We start from the raw sequence: 17408 nt of genomic DNA, 5'->3' as shown, positions 1-17408 counted from the left end.
TCTCTCTAAAAAAAATAAAAATTTTTATATATAATTGATGACTTCTGAAAAGATCTTTTTTTTAGATATTAGAACTAATGACCACTTTCCTATATAAAAATATTTTAATTATAGGAGTACCATGTTTATTGTAAAAATGCAAGTATTACAGAACTATAAAAACTATAGTCTTCCCAACTTCTTTTCTCTCTGTCCAATGTTCATATGGATATTTTCAGACTTTTGTCTACCAAAAGCTTATTTTCTTACTTAAGTATCTATATCAAATTAACCATTTAGCTTAAAAATATTAGTAGAAACCGGAAATTCACTAATCACTTTTAAGTTACTCTGATCTTTCAAAAGTACAAAACTATCTGAATGTTCCTAAATTTTAAGTAGTAAGGTAGCTAGCAATGAGATTAGACTTAAAAATTCAAGGACTCCAACTCAAAAAGTTCCAAACTGTTTAGATTAAATTGCCAACACCAAAGTTTGGGCTGGCAGCCAGGGGACAAACCATTGAGTGTGAATCAAACAGTACCTGCTGAAAGGAATCCTCAAACAATGTTTTTCTTGTCACTGTAATCTTTATGTGCTGTGGCATTGCCAGTTGCTGAAATATAAAAATGACTTAAGTCAACTCTCACCATTTAAAATGGCTTATCACAAAACCAAAAGGATAAAGTTTTATTTACTTTTATTTTAGCTTACTAAAACAAGTAGACTCTGAATATGACTCTATATTCAATAATGTTTAACCATGCATTTGTGAGCCTTCATGCTAATTACATATCACTTAATATATATAAAATACAGAGGAAAAACAAGATTTCATATGCACACAGCTTACTGAGTCAAATCTTTAATTTTATTTTCAAAATATTAATTCAGATTATTCTTGTCTAGTTAATTATAAGTTTGAAGTTTAAAAATATTCATCATAGTTAACATTTTAAATAGTACATTAATTTTATTTAGAACCCATAATGAAATAATTTGGTAAATATTTACATATCAGAAATATTTTATCTCATTTGAGAAAAATACTCTGAATATAACCATACATATGTATCTGCATCTATTAAAATGATACACATATGATTATATCTAACAAATGCTAGCTATGAAAGGAGACAGTTATAATTTATACATCAGAAAATTTTTTAACTCATTTGAGGATTTTTTTTTTGGGGGGGGGGGGGGTTGTTTGTTGGGAGTTTTTATTTTTTTTAATTTTTATTTTTTAAAAAATATATTTTATTGATTTTGTACAGAGAGGAAGGGAGAGAGATAGAGAGCTAGAAACATCAATGAGAGAGAGTCATCAATCAGCTGCCTCTTGCACACCCCCTACTGGGGATATGCCCGCAACCAAGGTACATGCCCTTGACCGGAATCGAGCCCGGGACCTTTCAGTCCCCAAGCCGACGCTCTATTCATTGAGCCAAACCGGTTTCGGCTCATTTGAGGATTTTTGCAATCTGAATTAGTATTAGTACTGGAAAGAGAATAGCACTGTTTTCTTATTTGAATGGTTTCAAATTTATTATTGTGGACAAAAGAAAGCCACAAATTATCTGACAGATCTATTTCTTTGCCTTAAAAATAGGAGACGGAGCCCTAGCCAGTTCGGCCCACAGACTAAAGGGTCCTGGGTTCAATTCTGGTCAAGGGCACATATCTCAGCGTCAGGTTCCATTTCCTGCCTGCAGGGTGCGTGTAGGAAGCGACCAATTGATGTGTCTCTCACATAGATATTTCTCTCACTGTGTCTTCCCCTCCCTTCCACTCTCTCTGAAAAAATAAATAAATGAATGGAAAAAATATCCTCTGGTGAGAATTAAAAAATAAAAATAGGAGAAAGAGATTCTGATGTTTCCCATTTTACCTGCTTTGTTATGAGTTAATTATTTTCATAATCACTGATTGTAATATAAGCAACCAAAACAAAAGAAAGGGAGTATAGAAATACAGACCCAATACTAACCTGACACCAGAACCGGAAATACTGAAACTTTGCCTTAAAGTCCCGTACGTAGGCTATCTGGGGTCCATTGTCTCTGAGGAAAAATAGAAGTATGACATATATAGCTGCTTGTAAGGAAAGCAAAATACCACACTCCCTCAGTATTCAGCAGTCAAATTCAAAACACACTAGTATAGCTTAATCCTACTACCACCCTTTAAAATTTTTATTTCCTAGGATAATTTTTAAGTAAAAGACACAAATAAATTTTCATCTTTTGAAAGCCAATGTTATGGGATTTTCTCTTATATACAGCCAAATCGAACAGGACTAGGTAAAGTAAGTCTATCCCTCAGATCCATTCTCTCCTTTGTCCTTAAATCAGACTTTTGATATTTACCTGGACAGTCTGTTACCTATGATAAAGACTACATTTCCCAGTGTGGCTGTGAGACTAACAATGATTAATGAGTTGTAAATGAAGTGTTGTGTAGGATTTCGAGGAAGGCTCTTTTAAAGAGAGCTGAGAGATGTGGAAAATATTTTCTTCTCTTTTCAATTTGTTCTTCTTATTCCAGCCTGCAGTATAATTATGACAGCTGAAGTCTCAACAGCTATCATAAACCATGAGGTAACTGAGGATACAGTTCAAGGTGTGGGATAGTAGAACAGAAAGAAAAAAGCCTCGATCACTGATGACATCATGGAGCTACAATAAAGCTCCCCCTGAAAGTCATGTTTCCCCTGGAATACTTTTATTTTTATTTAAAAAAATATATATTTTATTGATTTTTTACAGAGAGGAAAGGAGAGGAATAGAGAGCTAGAAACGTCGATGAGAGAAATACATCGACCAGCTGCCTCCTGCACACCCCCTACTGGGGATGTGCCCGCAACCAAGGTACATGCCCCTGACCGGAATCGAATCTAGGATCCCTGAGTCCGCAGACCAATGCTCTATCCACTGAGCCAAACCGGTTTCGGCTCCTCTGGAATACTTTTAATTTCATTCTTTAAATGCTCAATATAGAAATACAATTAATTCTGTATATTGACTTTGTATCAAACAATACTGTTACATTTACTTACTAATTCTAGAAGTGTTTTTTTCTAGAATCCTTATGATTTTCTATATGTATAAAATTATCTGAGTGAAAAAAGGACAGTTTTACTTTTTCCCTTCCAATCTATTTTTTTTCTTTCTTTCTCTTATCTCACAGCACTACAAATACAATGTTGAATGAAAGTAGTGAAAGAACATATTCTTGTCTTATTCTTGATCTTAAGTGTGATGTTGACTGTAGGTCTTTTATAAATATTATTTCTCAGGTAATAAAGTTTCCAAGGCAGCTGAGAGTTTATCATAAATTAGCATTGTATTTTGTCAAGTGCTTTCGTCAAATTATCATTATTTTTCTCTTTTAATCTATTAATGTGGTAAATTACACTGATTGATTTTTTTATTCTCATCTGAGAAAAAAAATTGTATGTAAAATCAATCTTGCATTCCTGGGATATTTTCCACATGATGATAGTATAATATTCCTTTTCTATCTTGCTAAATTTAATTTGCTGTTATTTTGTTAAAGATTGTTACACCTCTGTTTACATAAAGATTACTAAAAATATTTTTTTAAAATGTTTTTGTCTGATTTTGGTATCAGGGTTATAAAAACCATATAAAATGAGTTAGGAAATGTTCCTATCTCATATATATATATATATTTTTTTTTTTTTCCCTATCTCTTATATTTTTACGACAGAATTTGAATAGGATTTTGTCACCCTCTCTAATCCGGGACCCCTCGGACATCGCTCTCACACTGGCTCCTAACTGTTCCCCCTGCCAGCCTGATCACCCCTAACCACCTCTGCCTGCCTGCCAGCCTGATTGCCCCTAACTGCACCCACCTGCCAGCCTGGTTGCTCCCAACTGTCCCCCTCTGCTGGCCTGGTTGTCCCCCTCTGCTCCCCCAACCCGGCCTGGTCGCCCCACGCAGTCTGCTGTTCGGTCATACGTCCGGTTGTTTCAGTTGTGACGACCCCTGACTTTTTATATATTAGAATTTTGATAAAATTTACCAGTGAAGCTATATGGTCAAGCATTTCCTTTTGGGGAAATTATTTAATTATGAATTCAATTTCTTTACCACATACATAGCTATTCAGATTTATTTCTTCTATGTCCATTTTGGTGACTTGTGTCTTTGAAGGAATTTGCCCATTTGATCTAAATGTTAACTTTATTGGCATAAAGTTGTTCAAAATATTATCTTATCTTTTCATGTCTATGGGATATAGCAATGTCTACTTTCTAATATATTAATTTCTCCTTTTCTCTCTCATGTTTACTAGGGGCTATAATATTATTCATCTTACTCAAAGATGCCATCGCTAGTTCTGTTTTCAATTCCGGTCAAGGGCACGCACCTTGGTTGTAGGTTCCTTCATGGCTCAGGCCCTGGTTGGGGCTCGTGCAGGAGGCAACCAATCAATGAGTTTCTCTCACACTGATATTTCTCTCTCTCTCTCCCTGTCTCTAAAAACCAATGGAAAAATATCCTTGGGTGAGGATTTAAAAAAGAAAAACAAAATTGGAGGACTCATATTTCCTAATTTCAAAATTTAATACAAAGCAATAGTAATCAAAATAGTGTAGTACTGGACTAAAGATAAATATGCAGACAATAGAATAGAACCCTCACATATATGGTCAAATGATTTCTAGAAGGTTGCCAAAACTATTCAATGGGGGAAAGGACAGTCTTTTCAACAAATGGTGCTGGGATAACTGGATATCCATATGCAAAAAAAAAAAAAAAAATGAAACTGGACCCTTACCTCCATTATAAAAATTAACTAAAAATGGACCCAGGACCTAAACATAAGTGCTGAAGCTATACAACTCTTAGGCAACACATAGAATGAAAGAAGATATTTGCAAATGGCATATCTGACAAGGTTTAGTATCTAGAATATATAGAAAATTTCTAAAACTCAACAACAACAAAAAAAAACCCAACTCTATTAAAAAATGGGCAAAGGAAAGAAAAAAAAGGCAAAGGACTTGAACAGATCTTTCTTCAAAGATATACAAATGCCAATAAGCACATGAAAAGATGTTCGACGTCATGATTCATTAGAGAAAGAAAAATAAAAAACACAATGAGGTACTAATTCATACTCATAGGATGGCATTATATCAAACAAACAAACAAACAAACAAACCAAAAAGAACAGAAAACAATTGTTGGTGTCAATTGGAAAAACTGAAACCCATGTGCACTGCTGGTGAGATGTAAAATGGTGTACCTGCCATGGAAAATAGTATGGCAGTGACTCAAAAATCCCCACAAAATTAGCATTTGATCCAGCAACTTCACTTATCAGTATATGCCCAAGCAAATATTCGAAAAGATATTTATACTTTCATGTTCATAGTAGCATTATTCACAATAGCCAAAAGGTGGAAACAACCCAAATGTCCATGAATATATGTATAAACAAAAAGTGGTACATACATAGACAGAAATATTATTCAGCTTAAAAGAAATAAAATTCTGATACAAGCTACAACATAAATAAATATTGGAGACATGATGCTAAGTGAAATAAACACCAAAGAACAAATACTGTCTAACTCCATTTATCTGAGTAGTCAAATTCATAAAGACAGAAAGCAGAACAGTAGCTGGGGGAGGAGGATTGGAGAGTGATTGTTTAATGTGAATGTCCTTAATGCTATTAAACTATACACTTAAAATGGTAAACTTTGTTATATAAGTTTTGGCATAATAATTTTTTAAAACTCTAAATAAAACATATTACGCAAATGCACAAAACACTTTTCAAAAATGAAAAAGAAGCTAAGGGAACTTTAAGTTAAAAATAATAGAAATAAAGAAAATAATAATCAGAAATCGGGGATTAATTGGTGAGCAGTACTATACTGATAATTTCTAAATAGTCTCATTTATTGCTATGTGTAAAGATGGCAACAATATGAAAAGTTTATAGGAGAAAATATTCAAGAGGGTAATAGAAATACAAAATATTTAGTGAACACAAATCTATGGGCAGACAGTTCAAAAAATGGTAAGAACTGCACTTCTTACTAATTCAGATCTTTTAGATCAAAATCTTGGGATCAGTTTTTCTTTTTTTCTTTTTAAAAATATTTTATTGATTTTTAACAGAGAGGATAAGAGAGGGATAGATAGGTAGAAATATCTATCAGCCACCCCCTGCACACCCCTCACAGGGGATGTGCCCATAACCAAGGTACATGCCCTGACCAGAATCGACACTGGGACTCTCCAGTCCGCAGGCCAACGTTCCATCCACTGAGCCAAATTGGTTTTGGCGAGTTTTTATTTTAATTTTAATCTACAATGTTTAGAAAACTCACAGGGCAGATTTTCCAGTGCGTGGATCTATATAGGTGGTTGTTCTTCTATTGTGGTCCACAAAATAAGGAATTCCATCCACTGTGAATCTCATTTCCCAGCCTTCAGGTAAGGGCTTTTCATTTAATTGACTAAAGAACATAAGGAAAAAAATATAAACGAACAAAAAATGTTAGAGTTGCTTGTTGGCCAAATAGAGAAACTAAAAATACACATAAATGCAGTAGGAATCCAGAAAACCATTTAGTCCAGTATACCTAGTTGTTTACTAGACCTGTTTACCTATGTCCTCTTTATCCTATAAGCATGTTAACATGTCAACAGATCCATCAACCACCACTCAGCCTTCTCTTACTTATTTTAGTTGTATTTCCCCATCTTCATAATAACCCAGCTAAACACCCCATGGTAACCAAGTTGCCTATGCTGCCTTAGATGTCTTCATGTTTGATCCCCTGCACCACCCTTACTCTGGCTTTATTCATCCCTTAAACTTTCACAACAGCCACCTAACTGGATTTTTTCCTGCCTCTAGTCTCACTCTGGTACTATACTCATTTATTTCATATTAGTGGCCCAGTGTACAAAATTAGAGGGGATGTGGGGAGGAGGAGAAATGTCCCTCAGCCTGGCCTGCACCTTCTCCAATCTCGGACATCCATCTCACAATTTAGAGGACTGCTGGCTCCTAACCACTCACCTGCCTGCCTGCCAGCATGATTGCCTCTAACTGTTCCCCTGCTGGCTGATTGCCTCTAACCACCTCTGCCTTGGCCCTGCACCCAGGACCTGGGCTTCCCTTCCTCTGGCCAACCACAGGCACCCGGGACCAAGGCCAGCTTTGCCCAGGCCAGCTGCAGCCGCAGTGGACAGTGGGCAGGTGGCTTTGCCTGGGCCGGAGTCGCAGGCACTGGTGCCTGGGACCATAGGGTAGGCATCTTCTTCAGCTGACTGCAGCCCGGGACCATGGGGTGGCAGCTTCTCTATCTCCCAGGCTGCAGCAAGCCGCAGGCGCTGATGCCCGGGACCACTGTAGGTGGCTTCCCCTGGGCCTGGCTTTGACAGGAAGGACATGCGGATGGTTGTCTGGAGGACATCCAGGCTAATTAGCATATTACTGTTACTTATGTATTAAGTTCTATTCCTGCTAAGACTAGAAGCAGCCTCAGAATCCTCTCACCATTCATGTTAAGTCTGATGCTTAGTTGATCAGAATTAATACCTGAGGTGAAGCCTCTTACTGCAGATTTACCTCAGAATGGCTGGCATCCTCTCCGCTTTCTGATCCAGCTAATAATACATTGCCTCAATCATGCTGATTGAGGTCTTTTTCCCCCCTTTCAGTTTCTAGTAGATTACCATTTACTGCCTAGAAAGCAAAATTGACTGTCTCCATGTAGATCGCAAAATAGGGTATTTTCTCATCAATAAAATTTCATTCTTTCAGCATTAGTAGAGTAATTTTGTCAACAACATATTGAGGTAGTAAGTTTATACAAATTGAGTGAATTATTGTTTCAGGTGCTGGACTGTGTCATACACAGATTTCATTTTATCTTTGCAACAACTCTATACAGTAGGCACTATAATTATACAGATGAGAACACTGAGGTATAGAGAGATAAGGTAACTTGTCCAGTAAAACCTGAAAGTGGCCGAGTGTCATTTCAAATCCATGAGCCAAGCCCTTTAACCATCTTAAAGATGAATAAATTACATTAAAACCAAAGGTAATACATACTTTAAATCCATCACTCCTCAGTTATTTACTACACTTTACTGTTCTGACTCTTGACATTATTTATATTTTTTGCGTCTTTCTGGTGGAACATAATAGTGTTTCACTGCATGTCTCTCCTCAGCTCTGCATTTAGTGGCATCACATTAGCAGCAGAAATCAGCCATGGATGGAGAATTTATGCCAGAGAAATTGGCGATACTATAAATCAGGGTTTTGTTTTCTTTGATTGAGAGCCAGTTGTTAAACACCAGCACAACACTGACCACATTGGTGGCGGTAGTCTCATCAGAATGTGTTATATTATGCAGATGAAAATCTATTTAAACAGACTTGATATATTTTCAAAGATGGAAGAATTGTTCCTATCAATATTTTAGTTGGTTCATATCTTCACTGATTGTCATCACTGCAAAGTTTTCAGTCCCAACATGGATTGCTGGATACACTATGTCTTGCCCTGTCCCTGTTCCCTTTGTTACCTTAAGGACTCCATTTATATGTTTAAGTACCAACCTTACCTGCTTAAAAATGTAAGCTTTTAACACTGCTCTCTGTTCCCTGTCCTTCAGATGAAAAGTGGAGTTGGGCTGGGGCAGCAGAGAGAAATTCAGAAGGGGAGGAATACTGAGTAATGACTGCAGTGAGAGAAGAGGGAACCTATGTCCTGGGCCACAGGCGCTGGTGCCCTGGACCACTGGGCTGACAGCTTCTCTGGGTGGCTGCAGCCTGGGACCCCAGGATGGGTGGCTTCTACGTCTCCTCGGCCAAAGCCAGCTGTAGGCGCTGGCACCCGGACTGACTGGTGCCAGGACCACAGGGCAAGCCACTTCTCCATCTCCCAGGCTGCAGCCAGCCTCAGGCACTGGTGCCCGGGCAGCTTCTCCATCTCCCCGAGGACCACGGGGCAGGTGGCTTCTCAGACTGGCTGCGGCCTGGGACCTTGGGGAGGGTGGCTACTCTGTCTCCGAGCCACAGCCAGCAGGAGGGCGGGGACAGGGATCTAGAAGAGCTCCGTGCATCTCCTGGTGACCGGCTGCGCACACAGCCCCTCAGCCCTGCCCAGCCTGCTGAACTGTCGTTACTGTGACACAGTAACAGACAATTTGCCTATTACCGACCCCCCTTCTCTCTCCTCTCTCTCTGAGAGAGGAGAGAGAGAAAGGGGGGGGGGGGGGTGTAATAGGCAGGGTTTTTTCTGAATACTTAAATGTATTGGCACAAGCTAGTGATTTTCCCTCTCTATTCTCTCAAGAAACCCACATCCATTATATTAAAATAGTTTAATTTTTTTCTTTTTATAAAATATGTGAGTAATGTTTAAGGCCTCTGGGGAAAAAATATGTAACTGATCTTTTTCATAACTGAATCAGAAACAGGGTACAATCTTTAAGTTATTTGTAAACCAGTAAACAAAAGTTCTTACCCTTGACTTCTGGGGTCTTCCCATTGTGTAATACGAGTGTTGTGATTGACAAAATACACTCTACCATTGCCATCCGTTCTCTTTTCTTAAACAAAACAAACAAACAAAGCAAAGCATTAGAGCTAGCATAGTCTCGTCTTCAAACTAATAAGAATTTGCCCATTTCTCATTATACTGTTGATTTTGTAGTTTTTAAATCACAACTTTAAAAGGTTTATTATTTCACTAATAAATTTACATACACTAAAGTTATAAAACTGTGATTACATCACAGAAGCTAAACAATTCACAATGTCCTGCTCAAAGAATCTTTCTGCTCAATCCAACTAACAACAGCATGATTAATTAGCCATTTAACTTTTTAGAGATGACTTCATTTATCCCTAACAGACCCATTGGGTAAGTGATTTTAGTTTATTTTGAAAGAAACTCAAGACAGTGATTTGCCCAAAATCTCAGAATTAAATGGCAAGTGACAGGATGGAAACTCAGGCCTTCATTCAGACATTTCCCTCCAATACTATACAATTCCCAGTCAAGGCATAAGCCCAGGTTGCAGGCTTGATCGCCAGTAGGGGCTGTATAGGAGGAAGCCATTTGATGATTCTCTCATCACTGATATTTCTATCTCTCTCTCCCCTTCTCTCTCTGAAGTCAATAAAAATGTATTAAAAAACAAACAAACAAAAGAACTCTTTCACCACCACATAAGAACTACTTAAGTTATATCCGTATTGGTACAGTTATGTTGGATCTTTCTCCTGGTACCATATCTAAAGTTAAGACATTTTGAGAGTTATGTAAGTTAAATCATATAGATTTTTTTCACTAAGCATTATGGCCTTGAGGTCCATCAGATTGCTATATGCAATAATCCATTTCTTTTTATAGCTGAGCAAAATATTTTAAACTTTAAAAGAAAAAAAATAGCCGAGACCAGTTTGGCTCAATGGATAGAGCGTCGGCTTGGGGACTGAAGGGTCCCGGGTTTGATTCCGGTCAAGGGCATGTACCTTGGTTGCGGGCATATCCCCAGTGGGGGGTGTGCAGGAGGCAGCTGATCGATGACTCTCTCGATGGCTCTCTCTCATCGATGTTTCTAACTCTCTATCTCTCTCCCTTCCTCTCTGTATAAAATCAATAAAATATATTTAAAAAGAAAAAAAAAAGAAAAAAAATAATTCTAAATACCAATAAAAATTTACTATAATAAAATAGTAAACTTAGAATTTTGGGGAAACTTAATGCCTTTTTGGCTCTCTAAATTAAACCAACACACCCCAAAATATTCCCAGATATTAATTCAAGCAAGAGCAAGATTTCATTCACAAATATTTGATTCTCAAAATGATTAAATTCAACGAAAAAATGTATGTAACTTACCCCATCCAGGTGGGAGGGGACCAAGAGGATCAAATTCTTTATTTTGTGATGTTGCAAATAAATCTTGATTCTAAAGAGAACAATAACAAAAAATGTGAAATATTGGACTTACACAACTTGAGAGGAAGCTTGTAAGTTCTGATATGCCTTTCCTGGCCTTATGCAACATTACACACTCTAATAGAGTTCACATCTTAGAGAAGTGTCACATGATCATGGATAAATGCCAATACACTTTGGTGGGGAGGGAAAATATCTGTGCAAACAATATTTAATGTTTAAATTATTTGAAGTTCAAATATTACAAGTGCAAAATCCTCATTCCCAGCCACCATGACCACTCTTTTTCCTTCTTAGCTACAAATCAGTAATTTAAAAAAATACTTGTGAGTAAGCAAAACAATTTATTCTTATATTATTTATTATTGTATTAACAACTGTAAATCATTTTTTGCCTGCACCTGTGTAAAAATCATTTATAAATAATAGTACTGCGCCAAAGCCGGTTTGGCTCAGTGGATAGAGAGTCAGCCTGCAGACTGAAGAGTCCCAGGTTCGATTCCGGTCAGGGGCATGTACCTTGGTTGCGGGCGCATCCCCAGTGGGGGATGTCCAAGAGGCAGCTGGTCGATGATTCTCTTTCATCGATGTTTCTAACTCTCTATCCCTCTCTCTTCCTCTCTTTAAAAAATCAATAAAATATATTTAAAAAAAGAAAAGGAGTGGACTGACAATTCTCAGTGGGAAAGGGGTGTGAGGGGTGCAGGAAGAGACTGAACAAAAATCGTACACCTATGGATGAGGACAGTGGGGGAGGGTGGGGTAAGGGCAAAGGGTAGGGTGGGAACTGGGTGGAGGGAAGCCATGGAGGGAAAAAGGAGGAACAATTGTAATAATCTGAACAATAAAGATTTATTTAAATATTTTTTAATATATTTTATTGATTTTGTACAGAGAGGAAGGGAGAGAGAAAGAGAGAGTTAGAAACATCGATGAGAGATAGACATCGATCAGCTGCCTCTTGCACACCCCCTACTGGGGATATGCCCGCAACCAAGGTATATGCTCTTGACAGGAATCGAACCTGGGACCTTTCAGTCCCCAAGCCGATGCTCTATCCATTGAGCCAAACCGGTCTTGGCTAAAGATTTATTTAAAAAAAAATATATATATATAGTGACAAATTAAGATGCATATTATAATCACTAAATCACCACCAATAGGACAACAAAAGAAAAAACAAAGAAGCGTAACTAAAATGTCAAGAGGCATAAATATAAAGTAATTAGAGGAGATAAAATGAAATGATACAAAATACTTGATTCAATCAGTCAGGAAAGGATAAATACAAGAAGTGGCAAATAAAAGCTGAATACCAAGATGACAGACTCAACATAAATACATAAATTTATAGTAAATGTTGATGAAATAAACTTTCCAATTAAAAAGCAGAGATTGCCCCATCTGGTTTGGCTCAGTAGATAGAGTTATATATGTTTTATTGGTTTTGTACAGAGAGGAAGGGAGAGGAAGAGAGAATTAGAAACAGCAATGAGAAACATCAATCAGCTGCCTCCTGCATACCTACTGGGGATGTGCCCGCAACCAAGGTACATGCCCTTGACCGGAATCAAACCTGGAACCCTTGAGTCCGCAGGCCGATGCTCTATCCACTGAGCCAAACTGGTTGGGGGGGGGGGATTTTTTATATCAAAGATAATTTGGTTTTGAAGGGATAAAAATATTATTTAGCATAATCCAATAAGTAAACAATTTCTGTAACTTCCCAGAACATCAAATAATTTACCAGGTATACTTTATCTTTATGCATTACAAAGTGATTCAATCCTATCATTAGTTCTGTACAACCACTCAAGAGTCAGGTGTCCTAGAGACAAGGAGGCATGAATCAGACTGTCGGACCTCAGAGGGAGTGTAGGGGAGGGTGGGGATAAAGGGGAGAGATCAACCAAAGGATTTATGTGCACACATATGAGCCTTACCAGTGGTCAAGGACAACATGGGGGAGGGAGCATGTGTGAGGAGGGGGGTGGGATGGGAATGGGGGGATGAGGACAAATATGTGATACCTTAATCAATAAAGAAATTTAAAAAAAAAAGTCAGGTGTTCTTAGATGTTTGAATTACTTTCAAATTGTTCTGGTTTATTTTTACTATTCTTTTGTCCATGGCTTTTAAGTTGTCCTAACATCTTTTTTTTTTTTTTTTTTTTTACATTAAGAAAATAAAGGAGGTTGAACTTAAGGAAATTTCAAATGGGAAAAAACAAATCAGATACACAGAATCATTGAGATAAGGTCTAAAAATAATATCAACAGCAACAACTGGGTTTCCAATTTACTTATACCTTCCTTTTAATTGGTGTTTTACATTTCATATTCAGGAAAAGATTGAAAACCATGCCCTAGCTGGCTTGGCTCAGTGGATTGAGCATCAGCCTGTGGAGTGAAGGGTCCCGGGTTCAATTCCGGCCAAAGGCACATTTCTGGGTTGTGGGGTTGATTCCCAGTGGGAGGAGTGCGGGAGGCAGCTGATCAATGAATCTCTCTTATCATTGATGTTTCTCTCTCTCCTTCTCCCTTCTTCTCTGAAATCAATAAAGAAATATGAAAAAAAAGATTAAAAAACAAATATTCTTATTAAGTTTAAAATGCAACAGTTTGCTCACCCCATAAATGAATCTCTGATTAAACTGCTGCATCGCTCCTTGAAGCTGACTACGTTGGAGCTGCCACTGTTCATAGTTCCGGACGGACTCCAATGTTGGCCTCTGCCACGTTGTTGTTCTTGTGAAATGGTCAACATAATAAATACGTCCCATGTTGTCAACCCTGCGTTCCCAGCTAAATCAAACAAAAAACAACCCAAATCAACAAATACTTGTGAAACAGATAAGGATTAAACAGAACTTCATCCTGGCCCTGGTGCATGTTTAGTAACATTTTACCTTAAGAAACTACTTTTGATTTACCTGAAGCCTTTTATTTTATGTATTCTGAAATGGTCTATTAAAGAACTTAAACACAATGTCTATTTAGTGAGTAAGTCTCAAATAGTCATTAAGAAAAAGTTTTCATTTTCTTTCCAATGTTCTTGTCATTGTTGCAAACTTAACAGGGACATACTTTACATATATATAGCTTTTCATAGATATCATAAAGTACTTTTCCACAAGAATACAATTATCTCATTTATCATTTCAAATGGGAACATAATATTAAGTAGATATTGATATAATAACTTTGAGATTTCTAACTGGTTGATTGTTTAGGATTCTTCCCAATTTTCTGATATCATATACAGCAAAATAATAAATACGTTTAACATATCAAAAAGTTTTCCTTCTTTTGTATTATTTCTTTAGGATAAATTTTCTGAGGGACTTACTAAGAATATGTGCATTAATATGGTTATATGTGCGACCTGTTAGAATTGTAACTAATTTATACTACCATCAGAAATTTTATGAGGCAAAGATCCTCCACAATTTCACAATAAATATCACCTAATAATTTCACAAGTAAAACAGTATCTTTTAGGTGTGTATTTAAGATTATAACTAGTTAAGATTAAATATTTTCCCATGTATGCTATGTATTCCCTTGAATAAAAGTATTTCTCCCAATTATATAATGTAAATGCTTAATATCTAGCATTAAAATATTTTTTAAAATATTTTTATTGATTTCAGAGAGGGAGGGAGAAAGGGAGGGAGGGAAGGAAGAGAGAGAGGTACAGGGAGGGAGGGGAGACGGAGGGAGGGAGAGAGAGAAAGAGAGAAAGAGAGAGAGAGAGACAGACAGACATCAATGATGAGAATCACTGATCAACTGTCTCCTGCATGCCCCCTACTGGCAATCGAGCCTGCAACCTGGACATGTGTTCTGATCTGGAATTGAACTGTGACCTCCTGGTTCAGAGGTCAATGCTCAACCACTGACCCATGCTGGCTGGGCTGTATTAAAATATTTATTAACCCTGGCCAGGTGGCTCAGTTGGCTGAAAAAATCCCACATACCAAAAGGTTTAAGGTTCAATTCCCAGTGGGGTAAATACCTACATTGCAGGTTCAATTCCTAGTCTGGGAATGTACTAGAGGCAACCAATTGATCGATCTCTCTCTCTCTCTCTCACTCTCAAATCAATAAACATATCCTAAGTGCGGTTTAAAAACAAAAAAGTTGCCTTGGCCAGTTTTGCTCAGTGGATAGAGCGTCAGTCTGCAGACTCAAGGGTCCCAGGTTCGATTCTGGTCAGGGCCATGTACCTTGGTTGCTGGCATATTCCCAGTGCGGGGTGTGTAGGAGGCAGCTGTTCGATGTTTCTAACTCTCTCTCCCTCTCCTTCTCTGTAAGAAATCAATAAAATATATATTCAAAAATAAAATAAATAAAAGTTTTTTATATATATGGGATATTATCCTCATTTATATGACAGGGTTTATAATTCTTATTCATTTAAATAATTAGTCTTAAAGAAACTAATCCTAACATCCTGTGATTTGAGACAGTTAAAGTTCAGAAAGGAAAACTTGGAAGTAGTAAGACTTATAGAATCTTTAGGTCAGAACTGAGTGAAAATTATGCTCCATCAATATCTGACTCTCTTCTTTCTAGTTTACATCTACCACAAAACAAAGTAGATAAAGACAGGAAGAGGTTGAAAAGTAAGAATGTAGTAAAGGTTTTGTTACAGACATAATCTATAGTTCTTAATAAATACTTTTTCTCTTCATTAATTCAGATACTCACCCAGGAGGTAGAGGTTCTGGTCTATCCCACGTTGTTCTTTTTTCAATATGATCTACATAGTAAACTCGCCCATGCTGGTCCACTCTCTGCTCCCAACTTAAATACAAAATTAAAAAGTCTGGGTATAGTACTTATCTTTAATCCTGTCTTTGCCTTTTTGGCTTATATGACCACGAGGCCTGGTGCATGAATTTGTGCACCAGTGGGGTCCCTCGGCCTGGCCTGTGGGGATTGGGCTGAAACTGGCTCTCCAACATCCCTGGAGGGGTCCTGGATTGTGAGAGGGCAGTTCTTGAGTGACACACAATTTCAAATATGGCGAACTTTATTTTGGTTCAGTTTGATTGTAGATCCCCACCAAAAGCAGTTACAATTGCTTTAAGACACTGTTTTAAAGAATGGTATTATTTTCCTTATTAATAAGTATATACAGATGCCAAAAGAAAAATGTTAACCAAAAACAGTTACTCACCCAGGTGGCAGTGGAGCTTGGGGTACAGGATTTAATGGTCTAGGGCCTGAGCCTCCAGATATAGTAAGAGGAATTATTAATCCAGATGTTGCTCCCTCAGATGTATTTGAATTTGTATTTGTTGGAGGCAGAGAACCTGTACTAGAGCCATCACTTTCAGAAGTGGCAGAAGGTGAACCATTAACGGAAGCTATAAAAGATTTGGAAAAAACAGAAAAACAATCTTCTATTTTCAGAAATCAGGTTAAATTTTTAACTTTAAAAAAGGAAGAGACAGATGAAAAATACAAAATTTAATATATGAATATGTAGAAAAAGATTACTAAATTAAATAATGTGATAAGCCAATGGTCCCACTAAATAGGTTTATTTACATTTTTTAGGCTGTCTACCCCATATTCTATTTTAATTATGAAGCACAGATCCTGATTTCCTGTGCACAGAAGGTAAAAACTCTTAGAATAGATAAGGGTTGGTATTCCATGGTATAATGAAGTTCATTTAAAAATCTTCTAGATCCTTAAAATTATCTTTCTTATGACACCTTGCAGATTAAAGGTCAATTTTTGATGTTAGTTATAATGGAAGACCTGACTAATAAGCAATACTATTCTTATAAATAGTTGTTAAGTACATATTACATCTTCAAGAAATACTTGAAGACCATGTACCAAATACTTCAAGACCATATACCGTCTTCAAGAAATACTTTAAGACCATATACTATTTTGTCATAATATTAGGAAGTTACCAATATTATGACAAAGTAGTATATGGTCTTAAAGACTGGGACTATATTATAAACAACATTATGTACAGAAAAAAGTATAAACACAAAGTCATTTAATAAAATAATTTGTGGACAGTTTATTTTTATAATAATATGTGGTTTAATTATTTTACATTCCATATCCATATAATAGCAGAGAGAAATAATAAGAGATTAAAGATTTGTTCTGGTTGGTCAGGAATAAAATGAATACTCTACCTGTATATGTTTACACTTCTATTAGATGAAGTATGTTCATTTATTGTATAATTTTTGCTTTAAAATCTGAATATCATTTAGCATTACTTGCCATTTACTAATTGTCTTTCTAAAGGATATAATGAGAATAAGCAACCAGATCTTTGATTCTATGGCATACTAATGTCCACATAGCTACAAACCCTAACAGAAAGATGCGATCTTATCTGTACTGCTTATCTATAATAATAAAAGCATAATATGCTAATTAGACTGGATGACCTTCTGGACAAAGC

At 36.8% G+C, this 17408-nt stretch overlaps 1 protein-coding gene across 1 annotated transcript in view; it reads right to left on the bottom strand.

Annotated features, from left to right (window-relative positions):
* The window catches only part of ITCH (itchy E3 ubiquitin protein ligase), a 75118-nt gene that overhangs the window by 18829 nt on the left and 38881 nt on the right, over positions 1 to 17408 (bottom strand). The window contains exons 9-16 of the mRNA XM_084888549.1: positions 16146 to 16335; positions 15674 to 15769; positions 13591 to 13765; positions 10902 to 10971; positions 9519 to 9603; positions 6357 to 6485; positions 1970 to 2042; positions 524 to 595 (exon numbers count right to left, since the gene is read on the bottom strand). Of these exons, the coding sequence (XP_084744675.1) occupies positions 524 to 595; positions 1970 to 2042; positions 6357 to 6485; positions 9519 to 9603; positions 10902 to 10971; positions 13591 to 13765; positions 15674 to 15769; positions 16146 to 16335 (890 nt within the window). The remainder of the gene's footprint in view (positions 1 to 523; positions 596 to 1969; positions 2043 to 6356; positions 6486 to 9518; positions 9604 to 10901; positions 10972 to 13590; positions 13766 to 15673; positions 15770 to 16145; positions 16336 to 17408) is intronic.

The sequence above is a fragment of the Pipistrellus hanaki genome (assembly GCF_964339955.1).
Source record: "Pipistrellus hanaki genome assembly, chromosome: 6".
Taxonomy (NCBI): Eukaryota; Metazoa; Chordata; class Mammalia; order Chiroptera; family Vespertilionidae; genus Pipistrellus; species Pipistrellus hanaki.
The sequence above is the reverse complement of the archived record's forward strand: the minus strand, read 5'-3'. Positions and strand labels throughout refer to the sequence as shown.